This window comes from Rhopalosiphum maidis, chromosome 2 (genome assembly GCF_003676215.2).
Source record: "Rhopalosiphum maidis isolate BTI-1 chromosome 2, ASM367621v3, whole genome shotgun sequence".
Classification (NCBI taxonomy): Eukaryota; Metazoa; Arthropoda; class Insecta; order Hemiptera; family Aphididae; genus Rhopalosiphum; species Rhopalosiphum maidis.
Window position 1 is genome coordinate 44,008,210 of NC_040878.1, and position 25,819 is coordinate 44,034,028.

At 25.6% G+C, this 25,819-nt stretch overlaps 1 protein-coding gene across 1 annotated transcript in view; it reads right to left on the reverse strand.

The window, feature by feature from the left end:
- LOC113554781 (acetylcholine receptor subunit beta-like 1) overlaps positions 1 to 25,819 on the reverse strand; it is a 73,502-nt gene that overhangs the window by 20,848 nt on the left and 26,835 nt on the right. The window contains exons 2-5 of the mRNA XM_026958754.1: positions 10,725 to 10,864; positions 8,120 to 8,164; positions 3,238 to 3,347; positions 2,641 to 2,731 (exon numbers count right to left, since the gene is read on the reverse strand). Coding sequence (XP_026814555.1) covers positions 2,641 to 2,731; positions 3,238 to 3,347; positions 8,120 to 8,164; positions 10,725 to 10,864 — 386 coding nt within the window. The remainder of the gene's footprint in view (positions 1 to 2,640; positions 2,732 to 3,237; positions 3,348 to 8,119; positions 8,165 to 10,724; positions 10,865 to 25,819) is intronic.

A 25,819-nucleotide genomic window follows, 5' to 3' on the forward strand; every position in this document is an offset into this window, starting at 1 on the left:
ATTGATGACAGAGTAAATTATTTAAAATGTATTACAATATTTAAATTTTAGTCTCTCCTATACACATCAATTATTAATTGTAAGTGAGATTTTTTTATTTATACCTAGTATCTATAATTAAATATTTTATTCTATTAACATACTAGAAATTATATATTTTTCTAATTAATATTTACAAGTATTATTATATCTGTATAAGAAAAATATTTGTTTATAGCCACAAAGTATTTATTGTATAAAAGTCTTATAAGTACAAATTACTCGTATTAATACACAAATATAAATATTAAATATGTATGCAAGGAATTTTACAACACATTTTTCGTTTTAAAATCAGAAATGAAATAATTTAGATTTTATACACAATATTACTAATTAATGGCTTTTTATAAAAATAATTTTAGTTTCAACAACACACAACATAATATAATGTATTAAATTATACTTTTAATAATATTAAAATAGATTAATTTTATTGATTTAAAAATACGTAATGTTAAGATACAGTATAGATTATATTTAATATATTTTTATTTGCCTATACATTCTAGAATTATTGAAAACTCAATTAATGCAATAATAATAAAAAAGATCAAATAACATAAAAAAGGAAGCGTATTGAAATCGTTTGTGTTAGACGAGTATGTATTAACAAACAGCCATTATAAACCTTTTATGTTTGTTTATGTGTTTTGTTCTAACACATTTACGTTATACTCATGACATTAAGTGTTCATTAAAGGGTTGGGAAGTGTTCATTAATGAATAAAAGAGCATTTCATACATTTCAAAATTAATTTAAAGTATAATTTACATTATGTACGTTTTTAATTATAATTTGGGAGTAAATAAAAGGGAGTATTCCTTGTTTTAATCATTTCATCCTAGGTTTATTTATTCAAATTTGTATTATTGGGCATTTTTTTGAGTACGAACAATAATACAATAATCTTTATTAATTTATAAATAATAGATAATATAATTAACAACAAATACTTAAACAAGAAAATTTAAATATACACATATTAATTGACTATTAAAATATTTATTCTTCAATTAAATACACAATAAAATATTGGGACATATGGTATGAGTTTTATATATTTTGTACTATAGAGTATAAACAATCTCATTCATTTAAATACATAGATTTTATAAATTGAACGATTCTTAAAAAAGTTATTTCTAATCTAAAACTGATTAATGATTTGTTTATGTATAGTAAATTTATCATAAATATTAGTTTTAATATTTTTTATTTATTTACCTATTATAAGTACAATAGAACACACGTATATAGGGTTATATTTTGTACAAAATCAGATTTTGGGGTGTTCTTGACCATATAACATCCCCACTAGATACGTACTTATTTGGTTTCAACCGTTATTTCATTTACATGTATATGTCGTAGGCCATATGGAAAATTAGTTTTTTACAAAAAGACTAGGCTCTTTGCAATGGGGTAGCCCGTTTGCGAACGCTTATTATTTTTCCAGACAGCCTGCTGTTTTTCAGGCTCATTGTATACAGACTAACAGTAGTTAGGCCTTTTAAGAACTATAATCATTTTATGGTAAAAACCATTTTAATTATTTTATTTTAAGGGTTATTGATAATAACACAGTACAATATATGTAACATGTAACATTATTATTCATTACTTATTAATTTCGTAAAATAGTTATTTCTATCTCATAGACATACTAATTTTTAAATTTTCATTTAACTTTAAATTTTAAATCATTTTAAGACTTTTGAAAGTGACTTGTCGTTAATGACACAAACAATATCTGACTTGACACCTTTAGCACATATTACTTAGCTGTAATAACACCTTAAAATAAAATAATTAAAATAGTTTTTACCATAAAATGATTATAGTTCTTAAAAGGCCTAACTGCTGTTAGTCTGTATGCAATGAGCCTGAAAAACAGTAGGCTTTCTGGAAAAATAATAAGTAGCTCGCAAACGGGCTACCTCATTGCAAAGAGACTAGGCTCTTTGCAAAAAAACTAATTTTCCATATGGTCTACAACATATATAAATTTAGTATCCCTTATTCTAATATTAAAATTCTTATTTAAAGTTATCCGTACACAGAAGCAAGCAGATTTTCACAAAAATATTCATTATGCATAAAATCATAAAACAAATATGTATTTTCAACTATCTTTTACTCTCTATCAGTAAAAGTTAATTTCTCGTCTTTTATATTATTATATTTTAATTATTTTTCTATCATTTATTACTATCTTCTTCTATATTATTAGCTTCTGGTATTTCTTCTCACAAATGGTTTTTACAATCTACCTTATAGTATATTATTGTGATAAAGGTTTTTTTTTTATTGTAAAAGTGTTGAATTGTTCTATTAATTTAAAGTATATAAAACATTTTTAGGTTTAAAAAAAATATCATACGTATGGTACAAAAACTAAATAAAAATAATTTAAAATGTCCAATTTAATTATTTAATATAAATTTCCTTAAAGATTACAGATTTAAAATTGTTTGTATTTAACAGATAATTGCTTTTATTTCATTTGATTTAATTTAATATCATATTGGTTTGACATGTTGTATGCATACCTACAGTAAAAAATTATCAATACCTAATACCTATATATTATGACATACCTGGTAAATTGCCGGTGGTATCCATAGAAGTTCTCCACTTGGTCGAATGAGCACGTTCGATTTGTAACGAACTTCATAATTTCCATCAGCACTATGAAAAAATATTACATAGTTATATTTATATATTTTATATTAATGTTCATCATAAATGATAATATGCCTGTAAGGCAAACGCCATAGTTGACAGAATAGCGAATAACGTAATAGTGTAAAATATTACAAAGTAAAGACAATTTAGAAATTAAATGATTATATAAATGAAATAGTACCAACTAGAATAAAAATATAAGTAAGTTATAAGTATAACATTAGACACGTTACTTATAATCTTCAAAAATCAATTTTCTCATTCTATTTTATAAATTTGAGAAATTATAGTTGTTTAATCGTTTTTTTTCTTAAGGCTTTCTAGATTATAATCATAATTGGTTTTATTCTGGAGTTACCAGTAGTCAAAACACAAAACTTGTCAGTTCTCTTGGGCTAGTACACACCATTTGTTTTGAAACTTTTAGATACAAATTAATCCGTTTAATTGCCATTGTAATCCGTTCATACTCGCTGTGTACTGCGTACGTCGAAATAACTTTTACTCACTTGTTGAACAACACTATATCCGGCTTCCACACTTTGTCCGGTGGTAACCTGAGCACCTGTATACCACCGTAGTCTGCCTCGTCCCATTGTAATTGATAGTCTCTCCATACCTATAACAAAAGAAACATAGAAAACTGTTTAATAAAGTAATATTTAACAATTATGTCGAAAAATACATATATTGAAAAAATAGTATACTATTAACGAGAACGTATATAAAATATTCTAGTAGTTATTAAATCATAGTAGTATATTATACACACATTTAAATTACAAATATTGATTTTTGTATGAACTATAAAATTATGTAGCTAAGAAAACATTATATGATACATATAAATATTGTATTTATTATTAATCTTCATTTAAGATTCTGGAGATTAGTAAGGAAAACGTAAATCATACAAAAGTGTGAAATTTTATGTAATAACCTTTTTTCTAAGTATTTTCTACATAAAATGTAATTGTTTCAATGTTTATAGTTTAATGCTACAAAAATTATTTGTATTGCTAGTACAGAACTTCTAAAGTTATATCGACTAGAGACTAATTTAGAAACGTATCCGTTCGTAATCATTCTAGTTAAAAATTCTCAAAATTTAAATTTAATTTTAAATTCTCGCGAAAACAGATTTAGAAAGTTATAGGTTGGAAACTTATTTGATCGACTCAAAAGTTAGTTTTATTAGCAAATAAATATTCAGTACCCTAGAGAGTTTGATATACTAGAGTGATGTAGTTCGTAGTAACGTTTTTAAGAAAACTTATTTTCCTTTAATGGCTTTAAGTTATCATAGATTTGTAATATATAATTTTTTAAATATGTTAAACAAAATTGAAAAAAAATTAACATTTTTATTGACATTATAATATTTATTTACTGGTTGTATTTAAAAGATTAATATTTTTGTATACAAACAGAATTACATAGCATACATATTAGAAACATTATATATTAAGTTATTATAATTGTAATGAGTAAATCTTGATTATCCTTATATAATTAAATATTTTATTTTTAACTTTGATCACGTATCTATTTGTTACATAATTTTAAATATTCGCACTTATTATTAATTTATAAAAATGTTGTTAGGATTGAATTAATTTTAATGTAAATTTAAGATATAAATATAATGGTACGTACAAATCAATGTAAGAAAGTGTAAAAATAAGATATGTATAATAAATACGTTGTTTTCATTAGATGTTTATAAAAAACTTAGTTCACCAAACCATTCTATACTATGATTTAAATTACACCGATAAAATACATTGATTTGATTAGAATTTATGGTATTGGTAAATTTTAAAAGTATCCATTCATTTAAATGTATGGGCTTAGAATCCCAATATGTGATTTATGAATTGAAATTTTCACCAGCGTTAAAAAAATCGACAGAGTTGGAAAAATGTTATGCATACTGCGCTATCAATTTTTAACCTTATCAGACAGTATAAAGCTAAAATGGTTTTGTCCTTTAGTCTGTAATTTATTTGAACGTTTGTTGCTTGTAGGTAATCTTATGGGAATTACTCAATTTCACGAGATTGTTGTTTGGGTGTTCAGTGGTGCATACTATATAACCTTGTATTCTCATGAGAGTTAACTACGTAAAATAGGTTTCCAAAATTATCGTGATGTCCCGATTTTTCATTATGTATAAAATATATCGTTCTAGTTTTAATATATACTATATTAAACTAAATATTTCCAGATGATAAATGATTTTTTTTAATAATTATTGAAAATTGAACTTAGATTTAATGCTAAATTAATCTTTTTTTTTAAAATAAAAATTTTTTTTACTAAGAAAGCCAAGAAAAATCATAGTGATGATACATGTAAGAAAATCCATTTTTTTAAATAAAAAAAAATATGACATGTGTATTTTACTTCCACTTAGAACTAGTTTTCGAGTATATTTATCGTTGTTTTCAAATTTTAAGAAACCAATCAAGTGTTCATCCATCTCATGTGTTAAATATTTTTCTTTCAAACGTTGATTTATTTATTTTTAAATATACCAACATTAATGTTTATAATATCGTATATGTAATGAATGCTGTCATTCTACGATACGAACAAAAATATTAAAAATTTTTAATGAGTTGAGCTGATTAGAATTAAATTACGATATCGATGTTGCATACTTGCAATATTTGCATATACATTCAATTTATAATATTAGTGTTATTAGGTAATACTAAAAGGATATAAGCATAATTTATCGTGCAGTGTTGACCCAATTCGGATTGAAAATAATGAGAAGAAATTGTACACATTAATTTTTTAGTATCAAAGATTGTAGTTAGCTTTTAGCCTATAATAGATGAGTAGCGAACTATAATATACTTGTAGTATATCCTATATTTTATTATAATTAGTCAATCACATCAAAGTACCTATTGAACTTACTTATTGATTTTTATATATTTTGGCTTATATAAGTTTACTTAATATAGTTTTGAAAAACTATCACATAATAATATATTCAGGACAATAGTTTTATACGAACGGTTAAAAATAAATAAATCTGTTATTTTATTTCCATTAGTCAGAGACAAAATTAAACTATAGGTGATTTCCACAAATGTGGTGATTAGTATTAAGAGGAAAAATTATAACTAAAGAATCTTAAAAAATAAGAAATTAAATAATTGTCTACCTAGATAATAAAAATGTATTATAACATTTTTATTTTAGAATCTAATTTGAAACACCTTAAAATATGAGAGCATGCTAAATAAGTTTCTAATGAAATCAAAATAATAATTATATTATTGTTTAAATTTTTTTAATTATTTCTAAATAAACATACAGTCGTACTAAACGTGTGATATTTTATGATCTTGCCATAACAAAAGCAGCCAATCAGAGTGCTTCCTTTACTTTTTAAGTTAATTCTATTAGCTTACGCTAATGACAAATGTTCATTCTATTGTCTGAAATCTGAATATTTATGATGGTTGTAGTGACAATACAAAACGGGTCTTCCGTTCATCATCAATCATAGTAGTCATAACTAAAAACATCAACCCACGTTTTACCTCTTTCGAAGTCTTAACAAGAATACTATTGAAAGGTAAGAACTTGAATAATATTTATAGTGTCACTTACTCTAAAATTATAACACGAGTCATGAGAATAGAACTATCTATGGATAAAATTTTGTTTTTAGAAATTGAAATACTTAATGTATAGTATTATGTGACGCATGTATACATTTTAATTTAGTTTTTTGTAAGATAGATTTCATTAGTAAAATAGTTATAATCATTACCAATTTTGAAGAATAATTTCAAAAATTTTAATAGGTAAAATTTAAAATTCTATTAATTTATATTTGTACGTTTTTTTTTATTAAATCAATTGATAATTTTGATAATATACTCGTAATAATATGAAATTATAAGGACTTTTAATTATTATTGTTAAAAGTATATAATTTATATGCGTAAAAATATATTGAGGTATAATTGTTCCTATTTTATTTTTAATATATACATAATTTTTTAAAACGTGTTTTTAATTATCAAGTAGCAAACCGTGACATATTGTTGGTCAGAAAGCTCTCAAGTAAAATTTATGCTTACTTTAGCACATTTATAGATAAGTTCATGTAATTATGTATATCGTTAATTTTCATATAACATTAGTATAAGTATAATTTTTAAAATAATATTTCTTTTATAATTTTATTTTAACTTATTTGATACTATATTACTACTATAATATACATAATAATGTAATTTTAATAGACCGGGTATTTTTTTTTTTTTATTGGTTTTCTGGACATAATATTAAACACAATTTAGAATCTATTTTATAACTTAAATAGATATCATTTTAACTTTTACATGCTTATACTCTTGAATTATGAATAATTAATAAGTATTAATTTAAAGAACTTAGTCATAATAATTAAATTGTATTATTTTACAGTATTTTAATTTAGTTTTTTTAAAGTAAAATCATTTAGAAAATTCAGTTTAGCAGTGATGAATATTTTATACAAAAACTTACAAATAATAAAAATTAATTGAATTCGTATTGTTTTATTTAATAATTATATTGTTGAACCATTACCATTTATACGAGTACTACCTACTAATATATTAAAACCTATGTAAAATACGAATATGCATATTAAATAAAATATGAATTTTCAAGTAATAACTATATATATATAAATATATATATATATATTAATTAATATATTTAATCTAAATCATTTTTATTTAACCTAATCTATTCAAATCAGAATAAGCAATTTCGTAATTAGTATCGGTACTAAATTACATTCAAATTATTTTTAGACAATAAATTAAAAACAATTTTAGAATATAATAGGTTATTAGCTCTAATATTTGCCATGGCTATTCTAAATATCACATTTAGTGTTATTAAAATGAGATAAATTATTGAACAGGTTAAAGAAAGACTGTGAAAAAAATATGATTACATAATTATCATCACTATCACATTTAATTTATTTTACTCGCTTAACTAAAAAGTGGCATTTTGTGAAAAGAGAACCCTTCAAAATGGATACTCAACCAATTTATAAATTAAAACTGCGTAAACATTTTCAAAATGATCCGCAGTGAAAAATAATTTAAAAAAATAAAATAATAATAACGGATATTGAAATAGAACGACGCCAATTACGTTGATTAATTGAAGAAAATAATAAATGAACGGTCTGCAGTCAAGCAAATATTAAAGAGAAAAATCGTTGAGTAGATTTCTTCCCTTTTAAGCGGTATTAGTTGTTTATATGGTAGACGGTCAGGAAGTCTAAAACGCCAGATAAGAAACTGTTTATTTTTAATTTTCTAATTTACAAACTGAAAATAAATATATCAAGTTGGTACTCACAAGTCTCAACCAAACGTTTGATTTCATTATTTGACTCTTTTCGTTCTGAAACAAGTAAGACACATATTATTTATTTAGATATATTAATAATTAGCAATACGTAGCTTATAACTAATTAATAGTTTGTTATATTATTTATTTTTAACGAAAAATATTACGTATTATTTAATTTATTTAACTTAAATTAAATATAAATTAGACATAAAATTACATAAATTATGTCCGTTTTTTATTAGTGTGCGTTTATTAAGTTATAAATCAGTATATGAAGAAATTATGGAATAATATAACATGCCATATAAAAATAAAATCTATGAAATAAGAATACATAACATTATATATGCAAATAAATGTTATGTTTAAATTTATAAACGTTAAAAATATTTATTTTTATATCAACAATTAATAGTCCATTCTCTATATTCAATACTGTGTAGTTATACAAAACGACATAATAATTTTTATTTTTAGACATTCATATTATATAAATGCATATGAATTATAGTCTATAGCAAAGGAATGTTTGTATTTTATGATTGTTATTATTAATAGGTAGAAAGAATGATCTAAAAGAACTATGTAATTAATTTATAGATCATACATTTTATCTTGATGGTAATATGAAAACATAAATGTTAGATAATCAAATTTTATTTAATATTTTCTCTATTTTCTCTAAGAAAAAGAAAAAAATACAGACATCTATATAAAACATTTTTAAAAGAATGATAGGAAGTGTAAATTACATTAGTTGGCTAAATGTTAGTAACTTACTATACCCAATACCCATATATAAAATGTAATTGTTTGGTATTAAGTACTTTAAAATGTGTATTTATTTATCACGTTAGTTATTGAGTATACATAATATAACTTTTGTACGGTTAGGTGGATCAGTGGAAAATAACCTAACCTAGGTACAGATAATAAGTCGTTAGATATTTATTATGTTCTAAGATAAAATGAATAATTTACACCTATTATGTTTATAAAGTTGTACACTGTTAAATAAATGACCTAAGGTTTGTCATTCATCATATACAATGTACACTATACATAATATTTATTTGTTTGTTTATTAAGTTAACGTTAGGTGGCTCAAGTATAGTGTTTTTAGTATACAGTAATTAATACATATGAATAATAAAAAGACTTATTATGGAATGAAGAACTTACATTTAATTAAATTAGTGTTTAAAGAATAAACTATAGTTAATTATAAATATTTTAATATGCTTAGTCTTTAGACTGATGAGTTTAATTTTAAGTTATGTACTAAAATCCTCGATTATGAAAAACTTTATTTTATTTTTCCAGATTTTTGAGTATTCTATTATTACTTCTTTAGCAGTGATATATGATTATCTGCGGGTGTTACTACCATTGTGTGGACCCGTCTTAATAAGTGATGGAAAGATTAGTGACTAGATGTATTGTGTATACAATATACTATAGATACTAGTAGATGTAGATACTACATAGAATAAGTTGCACTATATCATCATATATTATAACGCAAATACCTATAGGTTTTTATGAAATAAATATTTTTTTTTTTTAAATATGAACAATATTATAGGTTTTTTTAAGCTTTTAAAAAATGTTTTTTGTAACATTTGATCAAAAAAATAAAAAAACTATTACTAATTTGACTATCAAAATCCTCCTTTGTATATACATCTGTATTATATTATATCGTTATCTTCTACTAAGGTGAACTAAGTAAAATAAGTACTCAGTTTTTTCCATTTTATCCAGCTGTTTTTTTATTTATTAGTTATGATAAGGTATATCGATACGAGTTTTTGTAATAATTTTGATTTTAAAGTTAAAAATTTACATAATTTGGAACTAAATGGTGTAATTTAGTTTTCATATTTTGGAATATTGTTTATTTTTATTAAAATTTTATATTGACTTTAAATTATTAATGAAACATTACGAATTTTTGTAATTAATTGAATATTAAAAGGCAACTTTTAAAGTTTGATTTAAACTATAAAATAATCTATCCAGTTGAGATATTTGTATCTATACGTGCATATTAGTATAATACAATACAATTTATGAATATAAGTGGGTAATGTAAAAACGCATAGTGTATAACTGAAAGTAATTTCAATTTTATAAACTTGAAAGACATATATTGTTGTTTCATGCATTTTTTAAATTCTATTACTAAGTCTGACTAAATAGATTAAATAGATTAAATAAAAGTTCTGGATAAAATTGTATTAATCTTAACTATACATTTTAGTGTTTTTAAAATACTATTGTCATTATATCATAATTATAAGAAAATATAAATTGTGTAAATTACTCGGTTAAAAAAAAAATATACGAATTTATTATTTATATTGTATATTTTAGTATTTTAAAATTGTTAAATTTTATTTATTAGCATTTTTCCATTGAAAATATTAATATATTTGAATATATATATATATATATATATATGAATTCACTATTCTATTCCAAATTGCATATTATTATAAGAAATTCAACACTGTTTATAAATAATATATTCAAAGCAGTAACATATTGAACGTATATAACTATTAAGTATAAATGGATTATTAATATATTATAATATATTGTAACATACCACGTTAATGAGTTGAACGAATGCTAAACCAAACTGTACATTGACTTTTTCGGTCATGTTCTGGACTGGTCTGATTAGTTTGTTGTAGCCTCTGAAAAGATCTCTAACCAGACGCTCCTCGTCTTCTGAACACCAACAACCTTGGGAACACAAACAAAAAACACAGATGTTATACGATGTTGTTTTTTAAAACGTATACACACACACAAATAGGCTTCAACTGTAGTAAAAGAGTCTTAGGTTTTTTAAGAGATGTTAATCTTTTTATCGGTTGACTTAAGTTTTTTTTTTATTATTATTATTATTATTATTATCAAAAGTAAATGGTAGAAGAAAAATAAATTTAAATATAAAAACTAATCCGGCGAGCACGTCTTGCCACTCGGATAACGAACGACCTGGATGTCTGAAGATACGAATGCACCGGCCGGAAAAAAACAGATAATAATAATAATAATAATAACACCGTTGAAAATCCATTCGGTCCGTTGAGCTTTGCCTACCGGCAAGTATAGGAAAACAAAAACCACAGAAAAAGAAAACTTGGTACATGATGGAAATACATACATATTATACAAAAAAAAATCTTGTATATATAGAGTATAGAGAACGAGTAATTGGCTTAGAAAGTCATTCTACTTTTCAGTGTTCTTTTCACTCTCAAATGGCATTATATATATGTTGACACAGTAAATTATTATATATCTTCAAAATTCACTAAATTAAAAATAATCAAGTGATTAAAATTTCTTTTTAGGTTAGGTATATTCATATCATTTATTTAATAAACCATGGTTTATTTGTTAAACAAATAATTGAAAATATAAGTGCAAAAAATATATTTATCGCGAATAAAAAATTGTGACTAATATTCCCCACGGTAACACGCTATGAACGTATCATTTAGTATGAAATGGATCCTGAAAAAAGAAATCAGTTTCGAATATTTAAATAGGTTTTTATAGTAAATTAATAAAAAAAAGAGAGGATTTTATAATATGATCTAATGGGTTGATTCTAATTTAATGTTTGGATTGCTGTAGTCATATTCATATTCATACGAGAGATTTGTGTTTTAATATTGTATCGATTATTTGGTATGTTTATAATTTGGGGATTTTTATATTTTTTTTAAATTAACCATGATTTGTATTGATAGTAGTAGCTGACATTAATGCATCTATATTACTCATGACGTAATCAAACATAATCAGTCTTGTTTATAGACACATTTATACTTGATTCCTAATGTAGTTTGTGTAGCTTAAATCAGGTTAAAACCTGGTTAAATATATCTATGAATAAGACAGGAATGAATCAAACACGACTTTTCTATTGGCAATCCAATATAAAGTGTTTTTCCATTATTCGAACGGTTTGAAAACGAAAACGGATGTGAATAAAATTGATGGGGTCATATCGAAATAACGCTCTCTACGTGATCCGTCTAAAGCCGTGTTGTTTGGTTGGACCAAATCCCACGCACCAGAATCAAACTATAATAAGTAGGTATACTCCTTACGGTTTTATCATGAACGTCCACTATCGTTTCACATATGTTTCTATCTTAGACCGATCGGTACTTTAAAAAGTAGTGGATGGCAACCTCAAGTCTATAGTTTGAAAAAAACTGGACAGGACAAAAATATAGGTAAATCTCAGCTTTCTTAAATCGCGGTACCCTCGATACGGGATTTGCCAGCATATTAGTTTACTGTGATATTAAATTTAAAACAAGTTTTAGAAAATTATTGGTTAAAATCATGTTGTTAAAATTTCCTAAATGTATGTCGATATTTCTTCAATATTTTCTTGACGGTTGTTGGTCCAGTTTTTGTACGCTTAAAGGAACTATTGAGAAAAAGAAATATATTCTTCTCAAATTATTATTTATGGATTGAATTCAGACTTATAAAGGTACCTACTGTGTAGAACTTTTTGAACACGCGTTTTATCCAATAACATGACATTTTCTCAGAAAAAAATAGCTTTTTATTATGCCCAGAATCCAATATTTATACATTACGTGATAATACCTATATTAACACTTAATTCTTGTATACTATTAAATATTAATAGGTATTTATCATATACTTGTAATTTGTATATATATTATATTTTAAATACAAATAATTTTAAAATGCTTTAATTTTTTTTTTTTAACTATTGTTATTATTTTTAACGCGCTTATATTTCAAAATATTGTTTTCTAATTTTTACTATCTCAAAAATGCTACAATATTATAATAATCTAATTCAAATATAGTTATTATTATTATTCGTTTAATATAATTAATACAATTTATTAATTGTATAGTTTTTGGAACATATAAAATTAACCTATTGTTGAAACCTGATTTTTACTGATTTATCTATGCCTAAATCATAAGTCTACTGACACCTGTTTCAGACAATCAAAATCTTTACGGTTTCTACTGTGAACACGACCGTCAACGTTGAAGTAACTAGTACTACGGAAACTATCGAATTTTTTTGGATGAATATAAAGTTGATCTGTCGACAGCAGCTGCAGTGGTTGGGTTGATTTTTACGAGAACAGATCACGCCCAATACTATAATTCTGGTTTTGTGCGTAATGTTTTGTTAGTTACATATTTTGTCTCTTATTAGATATTAACGCTACAGCATCGTTATATGTCCTGATATTAAAAAAGAGTTATGTCAATAATTAATATGAATCATTGCTGAGTTTTCAATTCACGGATAGGTTAGACAATGGATTCTTGAATGTTTGACGTAAAAATAAAAACAAGTTGGTGTTCCAGGAAATTTTAATACTTTTTAAAGGATTTAAGTAAGAAATTACATTATTTTAAATTTTAGATTGAGTATAATATTTAATGATGTATTATATATTTTTTAACGATGTCTACAGAAATATTTAAATTTATTTTAAATTACTTACATATTTATCAGATTTAAATATTTTTTTGTATTTCGATTTTTATAGTTTATCTATCTTGGCATATTAATTATTTAAATTTATACATATTCCTGGTTTTATATTTTAGAAGCAATTTGACAATGGACGACCACATCTTAAATAAGAAATTTTTTTTTCATTATGATACTTAGAGTACCGTAGATATATATTTTTTAGTTTTATTATTAACAAATAAATTATATTATTGGATGAATTCGGTACTAAAATTGAGGGATTAATTTCGTATCATGACAACAAAAATGTAACAAATAGTTTATCGAAGTACAACGCTTATACTTCATATTTAATACTTAAATAACAACTATTCGATTTTAATATCATGGCAGGATGTTAAATTTAATTGACTATACATAAATATGAAAATGATGAATACATTATAACATAATAAAAATTAATTTTTTTATACTCGATTAATTTAAAATATTTTTTTTAAAACCGTTAATAGCTAATACCTGCATACTAGGTGTATTCAAATTTATATTTAATAATACAAAAATATTATTAATCTAAATGTGTTCAATAATTATTATCGCATCATATTTATGTTTTGTCCAAAATAAGAAGAATATTAAAATTGTTGATGAACCGTGGTGCATTTTTTGAAAAGTTGAATTTAAAGTTGAAAGTACTAATTTTTATAAGTATGAATAAACAAATTAAAAATATATACCTACTTGTATTTTTCTATAAATAAAATACTTTCTGGAACTTAAGTTAAAAATAATTTCTAATGACTATGAGTGTATAAGTATAGAATAAAATAACCTATTAAATAAATAGCTACTTTAATATTAATAATTACTGATGGAGGAGAATTTCAAACAATTATCATTATTAAAAATTTAATTAAATTAGTATACACATTGCATTTTGAATCCAATTAAAATTTTTTTTTTTTATATAAATTGAAAATATTTTCCAACAACTATGACGTTCTGTTTGATTTTGACATAGTTATTGATTGTTTGTCTTTTACAAACAAAATAATTATGATCTATTTTTTCTTTTACATTTATATTAAGTACATCGCTTTGAACAAACAAGTCATGTTAAATTGTGCCTCCACTTACTTCATACTGATTTCTCATGTTTCTCATTGTTAACGCACTATCTTTTTCTTTCCCTAACGTATAGTCTCCCGAAAACGGGTGTAGTTAAAAGGACTTTCTATGCTGGTCTAGCGGCTTTTCGGTTGATGACTCCAAAGATGGTGTGGGGAAGTCCTGCGTGGATGGGAGAGTCCTGTATGGGCGGGCGGGTTAGTTATACTCGGCGAATAATATCGGGGAGGTTGAGGGGGGGATTACGTGGCAAGGGGGCTGATAGCGTGTAGAGGAATAGTCGACGACAAAGGATGAGGTTAGGCTGAGTGGTGACGGCGGCTCGCGACGTCCGCGGTGGTAACGACGGCGGGCGGTTCCCTGGCAAAGTACGTTCGGAGCACCGCCGACGACTACGCGCGGCAGCCTCGGCGGATGGGCGGGGACGATCGATCGAACCGCTTTGACCCGGGTGTGACTGCTGTTGCCGGCGTTTTCGCGAGGATATTATTTTATGCATGCGAACGCCCTTTACTTTCAGTTATCGTCATTCCCGAATTATCTCGACATCCCACTCCAAATTCACGTACAACCTGCTGCAGTCGTTTGCCCGGGGCTCGACTAACTATAAGACTTTTAGAACGTTTATGTTTATTCATTGTATTAACGTCGCAATAGCACACCTTACGCGATACCTGTAAATGTATTTTATGTATAGGCAGCCAATAGCCAATAGGTATACCGCGGTGATACACAATAACAACACTTATGCGGTGCGCCTCAGTAAGTACCATAATATAATAGCGTGGGAGTACCCATCTATGTGTATTCTGAAGAGCAAAGCTGCAGTTTCCTTTGTAGGAATTATCGTGATATTTTCAAACAGCAGTGTATGGCCTACGATATTTAAATTTCGTAAAAAATTTTATCATTACCAACATGATGTCGTTGAACCGAATTCACCCGTTTTCAGTGTTGTAATAATTGGGCATATAATCATTTAATCATTTTTCAATAGAGATAACATAAATATTAAATAGAAATATGGAAATTGGCGTATCATACATTCTAGTTTAAGTAATTTTATCCTATAAGTGTAGCCATAAAGACACAGTATATCTACAATGTATACTTTTAGGATAGCTTAAAAACTCAAGATTTAATTTGTTATCCATACTAAAAGTAATTATTGCTAGTAAATTGTTATAATTAAATGCGATAAAATTATATATTATAATGTATGGATTAAATCTTATACTCTTATCTATGTTTTAAATTACAATAAATTTGTTAAAATTTATAGTTTCAATGGATATTACATTATTGACTACAATTTATTAATAGCTATCGATTTAGGTATTCACAGTGGCCGTATCACATATCAGTCACTATAATCATAGAATATTTCATATGATGATAGTATACATCAAAATTATTTTTATAGTTTTTAACGATCTATAATGCAAATGTTTACGAATGTTTCGTGTACTACTTTTACATGTTACTTTTAAAGCATAGATAGTGAAATATAACACAGAGTAAATTTGTCGATTATTTCATGTAATCTCATAAATCTTATTTAAATTTAGAATGGTTACAAATAAAAAATAATTGGTTTATTACACGATACGTTTTATATGTCTACATTAAAAAAAAAAACAATCTTCTTAAAACTAAAAGATGTCGTTGTCAATCTTAAAATCCTCTATACAGATGTCAGATAATAATTTAATTTTTTACAAAATAATTGTCACCATATTTTTATTAGCTGGTACTACAAATTTTATAAAAATATTTTTCAAACACAAACATTCACTGTAACAATGAGTCTTAAGTACCATCATATATAGTGTATTTTACAGTAACAATTTGTGTAAATATAGTTGGAATAACTTGTATTTAATTTCTATTGTTTTTATAACAATTAAAAATAATTAATTATGTCAAATAAAAGAAAATAAATATCACAAACAAAAAAATTATATAAATATAGTAAAATATTTTGTAGAATTCTGGTGAAAAAATAATTTAGACATTTCAGTTAATGATACTGAATTATACAATATGATTTGAACGTGATATCAGCGTACAAAATATCTGTAGAAACTATATAATATCTATGGAAACTTTCTTTTTTGTTCATTATAATTATTATCTAAATCAATTACCTAGAAAATATTTTATATTAATGGCTAGAATCAAAAAATTAGTCGTTTAATAACATTTTTATTTATCATTAATGAGTGAAATAATTAAATCATTAAACAAAAAATAATGGTAATAACTTTATAGTATGGTTATTCTTTCTTTTTGTAATATTCTTGTTTATTTTTTTGATTGCGTCTTTCCGGTTACTATAGTTTTACGGTGTTTAAGTAATTTACTAAAATTAAAATTTTTAGTTTTTAGTCATTGTTTAATGATAATGAAAAAAAATAATTGTATCAGCATATGAAATCTTTAAAGAAAATAAACATATTAATTACTCATTTAATTTGATAAAAATATAAAGTAACATTTCGATATATTTCGCATATATAGGTAATAGATAAATCAAAATGTTTTTTTCTTATTAAAAAAAAAAAATAAACTTTAATTTTAGAGCGAGTTATGAAAATTGAAAGTGGTGTAATTTCAATTTGTTGGAAATTTTTATTATTACAGTTTTCATTATAAATAAATTAGTTTAAATATAAAATTTATCGAGTGACATTATTTTGATAATTGTCTATAAAATATTATGCGATCCACCTATGAGCTATAATAACTTTCCAATTTAATTATTTCAAATAATTCTAACGATTAAACGATATTTATAATCATACCGTCTAGTATCGCGTTGTTTATGTTTTTATCATAACTCTGATAACAATGCTAAATATTCAATAATTATTCATCATCAATGATAGTTTAATCTGAAAATATTTTGCAAAAATTACGTTCTTTACGTTTAATACTTTGAAGTTTAAACAAGGAAATATAAATAGTAAAGAAAGCCTACTTTACCTTTCTTAATTTTATCTTAAAATACCATGATTAGCGTGATTATAAAATATTAAGTACTAAAATTATAAAATAAATTTCTATGTATAAGTTATTATTATAATAACAACATTTATTTTTTTTTCAAATTTCAAATAGGTAGGTACCAACGATTTAATCTTAATAAAATCAACATTTATAACAACATCATTTAAGTAGGTATGTAGTAAAATATAAGCTGGCGTAAGGACGAAAAAGGATTATAATAATTTTTTATTAATTTTTCAATATCATATTATTAAAATCGTTTTATTTTTTTTATTTTTATAACTTTTACTATGACTGATAGAGTTTTTTAAACAAAACAAATACATCGTTATTGTAAAACCAATAGGTCACGCGTTTCGATAAAAATATACGGACTCTGCTTTACGTGATTAAATCAATGATGGTTACTGGTTACCCATAAAACACAATCCCTACATAAATATTAAACTAAATAGTACCAAATATATATTACTCATGGATAAAACCTACTTGATTACACAAATGATTTAGAAAATGATCTCAAAAAGTGAATCCACTGTAAGTACTTTCGTTAAACCTTAAACAGGTTAATTTCATTAAACCTGTGTAATGCTGTAGTGTAATTGAATTTTATTTATACGTTTAAATTTTACTTAACACCGCATTATACATTATAGAGAGACGGGAGTGTGACTTTTCAGGCCGTAGTACACACGGCCCGCGTTTACACAATTTAAATTGCTCGTTTTATACAATATTATAATTAATTTTCGTGTGATATTATGTGCTTTGGTTTATGGGTTTAAAAGAGGGCAACTCCCACCACCAATCACCCATCGTGGTCATACAATTAACCGCACGTAATAACTATTTATTAATCATCCTCTTTTGATTCGATTATAATATGCACAATTTGGTATATGGATAGAAAACTCGAGGTTTGCGGTCAGTTATTATAATTGTAATTATATTATTTTCTCCGTGCACTCGTCGGCTTCGCCGCATAATATTGAACGTTCGTTGTATCAAAAGAGAGTATATTCGTTTGCGAGAAGTGGGTGAGTATAATGGGGGAAAGGAAGACCGATGAAAAAGAACATAATAATAATGACGGATAAAAAAACTATCGTATATATAATAATCGGCTGGTGTTCGTATAACAATATATATATATATATATATATATATATAATGTATACAAGGAGGGGGCCGAACGAAACGGTATAACGATATACAACACTTTACCGCGTTTACATTGGCGAGTGGTATATATATTATACGGTGCGTTCATCGCATTTTGATAAATTAAGCGAGTTTTAAATTGCTCCTATTTCGTCGTTATGTACGAACAGCAGCAGAAGCAGCAGAAGGAGTGCAGTGTACGAGCGCTGTATACAATATATTGTAATAAATACTTAAGCACACGCACACACACACACACACACATACACACACAACAGCCGTCTGCGCAGCTCTTGCCGACGCGCGAGAACTTTTTCGCCCCCAGAGTGATGAATGGCGGTAGGACAGCTGAAGCGGATTAATTATTAGAATTTAGAATAGCAGCTTGCGTGTGTGCAGTGTGTATACATGTGTATGTTTGATAATAATATACACACCGTAACCTATAGCATGTGCGAGGCAGACCAATCGTTCAAGACGTATATTTTGCTCCGAAGTCCACGTCTATCCCCGTCAGATATAATACCTAATAAATATACAGGGCGATTTGCCAGACGTTGTATAGGCGTATTCAACCCCATTTTTCATTTAATAATGAATTTATTTAAAACCTGATTTTTGAAATTTTGTGAAGATACAATAAGTTTCTGTATTTAAATTTAGACTATTTTACTGTAAATTATCTAGTGAACAATTTTTTGAAAACTTTCGATGTATCTAATTTAGAATTTGAACGAGTTGTTTTTCAGTTATTAAAACTTTGTTATACGAATAATAGTCCTTTAAAATGGTTTTAAAGAAATATAAAATACCTATGTGTAATATCGAATTTAGTATTTTTTATACTTAAACCATTTATATAAATTATAAATGTAATAGTAAAAAAAAAATCGCAATAATTTAAAAATTTGGTCTTGAAGTGTATTTAATGATTTAGAAAATCATAAAAAACATTCTGTACATCGATATATTCATAAATTAGTGTCGTAAAAACCCATGTTCAGAACTCATTACCTATCAGCATAAATACATCATTACATCAGTATCTATACAACTAAAACTTATGCAGTATTCATTTAACAACGATCTTATTTTAAATTTTGCAACTCGCTAAGTGCCTTAACTTCACTTAAAGACCAATATTCTAAAAATTATTAGCAAACTGCTACAGTATCATAACAAAAAAACGTAATATTTTTATAAAAAATGATTGCATGTGAGATACGTTTCATATAGTCATTCTAGTAACCGAAAAAGCATGACTAACGAGATGGTCACACATGCAAGGAATACCACTGTGAATAAAATACCAACTAAAGACAAAATAAATTAAACCTAAAACAATATAATATTAAAAACTCGACAAAACCACTGGAGCTTCAAACTGATGGGCATTAAAAAAGTTTTCAAATGGATGTATACAGATATCTCGAGAGAATTAATAATCATAAATATAGAACCGTAATAAGATATTTGCATCCCATTCACCCATACCTGATTACAAAGATACACAGATCATGCGTGACACATAACAATCATTACACTTGAACATAATTACGCATCGTAAAAATACTCAATAGGCTAACTCTACAACGATCCAAAACCATCGGGAGAAGCTCTTAATCAATATTACACTGAGAATAGAATTTATAAAACTTAGGTTTTTCAAATATTTAGTTAGTTATATAATTTTAATTTAAACCAGTCATTATGTATTTACACTAAAACTAATGAAGTTTGTATTTATATAATAATAATATAAAATTGAAAAGTAATGCTATAAATTGATGGAAAATTGTATACTTGGAATATAAATTAAACGAGGCAATAAGGACACTAGAATCAATCAACGAAAATTTCTTTAAACCGTATGTTACGTACATAATTTTATAATTTTATTACTGTACTTCACGCGTACAATATTATTACGGTGTAGTAAATCATAGAATTTTCAAAACGACACTCCAATTGCATTGATTTCTGTCACGTGTAATTATATAATATCCCGCTGTGCATCAAACCTAATTAACTTCTGTTTCTGAGTTCTGACACCTGTCATATTCTTCTTGACTGCCCTTTTTTCTCACTAAAACGTCAATCACTTTTAAACTCCTTCTCTACACTAAAAATAAATCCTCCTTGATTTTGCGTCATACACTGCATCTTTAACCAACTACTACAGCTTAAATAATTTGTCCTTTTTATAAGCTCAAGATTTGTAATAATTTAACTTGTAAGTCTCTGTGGTCTATATCGAATTTATTATAACATTATTGATGAATTATTGTTATTACTACAAAATATATTTTATTAGTGTTGGCCTAATATTTCAATATTACAAAAAAAATGTGCATTAAAATATTATAGTTTATTCACTTTATAATACACACACACACACACACACACACACACACACACACACACACACACACACACACACACACACACACACACACACACACACACACACACACACACACACACACAAACACACATACACATAATATAATTATTATACGAAATATATACATTATATTTTTAAATGTGTGATGTGCATTATGTTTATACAATCAAAACGTCATTGGGGCACAATATACTAATCTGTGTAAGTGTGAGCGTTATGGGGTAGTTTTAATGAGCGCAAGGGGAAATTAAACTTTATGTGCTATTAACAGTTCCACTCGAGGCAGCCATTTTATTTCGATTGGTACAGCAATCGATTGTGCAAAGAGTGAAACCACTACAAATACCATTATAATGCTATTCTACCCAATAACTGCAGATACTACTTCTATATAATATGTACCATTTATCCGTATATGCCAGCGACATATTATATACTATATGATACTTTTATATAACTTTTGTCCACTACTACAACTGTGATATATTCTAAAAATAGTTATATCTACCTACTACATTGGAAGTATAATATGCTACAGTGAAACGCTGATGAACTCGTATATTTATCTGAAAAATAATGCAATTGTCATCATGCTTCTCGGAGTCGAATTGCAATGGTTAAGTCTAAAAATATTTCTCGGTAAGTTCTATAGTGTACGTCACCAAATCGTCACCTCCAACGATTTTTAATATCCACCGGCTCGTTATTATAATATGATGCCGGTAGACGGAGGAAAAAGTTCCAAAGCGACCTCGTTCCGCTGTATATACGCGAGTAGCGCATGTATAAAATTATATCATAGGTACTAACTACTCCTATGTGGCTACATTAAATTATATTGTGCAGGGATAGTAAATATAGCGTACTGCATTAACGTAGTGAAGTATACACGAGATGTTTACTAAGTCGTTATATTTTATTTTGACAGCAGGGACAGTGTCTGCAGATGCTGACGAAGATATCATCATGATTATCATATATTATAGGTATAGGTACAAAATATACTCTTTGTGCATCAAAAACGCATTATTATCGTGGGGGTGAATAAAAAATGAAGGGATGCGAATGTACCGTAAATCGTAATATACCATACTATATTATTGTACACATATATAAATAAATGTTGACTACTCGGCAGGTCAGTCAGGCGATGTATAATATACCAACACATACACAGACGCACAGTGTATAAAGTGCGTGTACATAGAAATGTTTGATAGCCTAAAAGCCTTGCAGTGTAAACACATTATACATATATCTTCACACTCGATGTGACCACTTTCCACCCTATTCTAACAATGGCAGTTAGACTTGTCACACGCGTTTTGTACTATATATTATTAATTATTAGACATAGGTATAAATTATGATATAATATAATATGCTTCGGAGGTCCACTATCGTGGACGTCTATACACCGGTCCGGCCTTTGTATTATGGATTATTGTTTCAATTTTTTTTTATATTTCTAAGCTCATAACTTATAATCGGATTTAATATTATAATATTATCATACAGACAATTACTATTATAACATTACCATGAAACTGTGAAATTATATAGTTATGATCCAACGCGTAATTTATGTAGATGTCCATCTAATATCTATAAAATATAAATAGACATAAGACTACATACAATTATGTATTATTATTTATGTAATATTTTGTCTTTTAATACGATTAATACGAAGTCTACTAAAAAAATATGATATTACGCAAAACGTATAAAGTAGATTTCGTGTACCTAACTATACGCAATTTATTTCTCTATTAGTGTATTAATGTATTATTAAAGATTGAACATGAACTTAATTTTTATGAATCATTACATATATTATATTATATCATTAAATAAATATTATTATTATAACTTATAAGTCAACACCAAAAACGACGTGTCATAGAATGTATGTTGAGAAATATAGGTTCATGGTACAATTGTACAAATAACTTAAAATTTATATATTTTTTTTTTTTAGTAAAAACCAAAAAAGAAAAAAATCGTTATTTTTCATTTAAATATTTAATAAAATCAAAATTTGATTCTGTAGGTCTTCAATAAAATTGACGAGGGTTTACGCAAATAATTGTTTATAATTTAAATAAGAAAACCCACGAGGAAATCAGAGATTTATGTAAAATAACTATGATATTTATATTTTATTTATTTATTAAATACAAATTAAATCTGAATGAATTAACTTAAGACTTTATATTTGAAACGGAATGTTTATATTATTTTATAGGGTTCTAATGTGATGCATATCGATTGACATTTTTTTAAAAAGATAGAAATTATTTTTTCAATGTTTTAATAGTTTAGTAAACATATAAAAATCACTATATACAACATATCTGTCCATTCATTAGTTGTTATCAAACGTAAGACACTCTGCCAAGTGTCATAAAAATATGATTTTATTCTTTTTTTTATTTATTACTAAATATATCATTTTATGTTTTATTATATATTAATTGCTGATTTATTATAATTCATAATGCTTTATTTTATAATAAAAATAAATGTTGGAATACTGTTTATACTAGCTATTTTATTCCGGTTATTATTAAGTAAAAATATTTCATAGTTTATATCCTTGTGTTAGGGAAAATTATTGAGGTACAGTTCAGAACCTCACAATTAATAAAATATTAAAGAATCCGAAATAACAAAAAAATATTAATTTTTTAACAAACCCTATAGACTATAGTATAATATAGTATGTTAAATTATAGAAATTATATTTTATATGTATGTTGTTAATATTGATAAAAAACGGAAATATGTAATGTATAAAAAAAAAAAATTAAAAATAAGTTTCCGTAATGTACCATCTCTTCCGGTTGACATACTAGGAATTAATCGACATGGATACGTCTACTATAAAATAGAAGATGAAAAAAATACGATGTGAAGCTTATCATGGTTCCAAAATGAATAATGATAGGGCTCATGATTTACCAGATGTACCATCTCTTTCAGTTGGCATACTTGGAATACTAGTCGATATGGATACATCTTTTGCAAGAAGGAAGATGAAAAAAATATGATATGTCGTTCATAAAACATTCGAAAATGAACGACATTTATTTAGAGGTATGAAATTGTAGAATTGTACATATTTTATTTGTCAACATTTTACCTATTTTTATAGCTTTACTGGTTACTAGTGTTTGAATATTGGCAAGACATATCTTTATTTTCCATCTATAGTTCTAACTGTTCAAATTACATTCCCTTCATTTATTATAAAGTAACTCAAACTGTTGGCACTATCAGACGTCTTCATCATTTCTTTTTAACGACTCAAGAACTGATAACTAAATCTTGTTTTTAAATTTAAATTTACAATAATAATAAAAAAACAAATGCTATATTTTAATATACATACAGTGTATACGTTATACAGTATTGTTATTAGATATATGATAGTAAACCCTGATTTAGTTAGAGACTTATAGTGAATATTAGAATATAATGTTTAAACATTAAGTTAATCTATTAAGTAAAAAAAACCGACAAAAAAATAGTCAAAAACAGCATAGAAATAATTCGATATATTGAAAGTATAAGATAAAATTATATTTATATTGTCGACACATCACCTGGAATAAATCTTGTGGAAGACAATAACTCTAAAAATGCTATTCAATTTCAAAACTAATAAGGTCCACATCATATTATTTTTCGTCTTCCTTCTCGGGAAAGACGTAACACCGTCGACTAATTCCAAATATGTCAACCAGAGGAAACGTTACAGAAACTTATTTCTAATTTTTTTTTTCAATAGGTATATACTATATATTTCCGAGTAATACAACAACGATATATATAATATACATACATAATATAATATATACATATTATTTTATGAAAAAAATACGATTTGGCTTTTAACAATTAAATGAAAATGAACGAAATTGTATGACAAATATAGATTACATCGATTAAATACGTATAACATGCTAAATAATTTGTATTTTAAATACATTTTATTTTTTTATTATATTTTTATTCAATAATATTCAATATATATTATAGGCTATGGGATTTATGAAATAGGATAGTTCAACCCTAATGTCTTTTTCATATCGTCACGCTAATGCATTTTTAAGTCACTCAGACTCTGAAGGCGATAATGTTTAAGAAATGTGTATCCGCCAGACTTATCGGTTTGGTTGAGAGCGACGAACTTATGAGAAGTTATGTATATGTAATGATGTTACACACTGCAGAGTAGTTTACACGCAAATGTTCGGAAAGCGATCATTAAAAAAACACTAAAATAACACCCCAAAAGTTTTAAACGCATGTTTTGAATTGTTCAGTATATATAAATATGTACATATACTAAAATCGTTTAATATATGTATAATAATAACATATTAGTCAAATAAACTAATTGATATATATATATATTAAAAATATGTGGTAGTTCTATGTAAAGGATAATATTATCAATGGGGCGTATAACAATATTTATATTATAAAA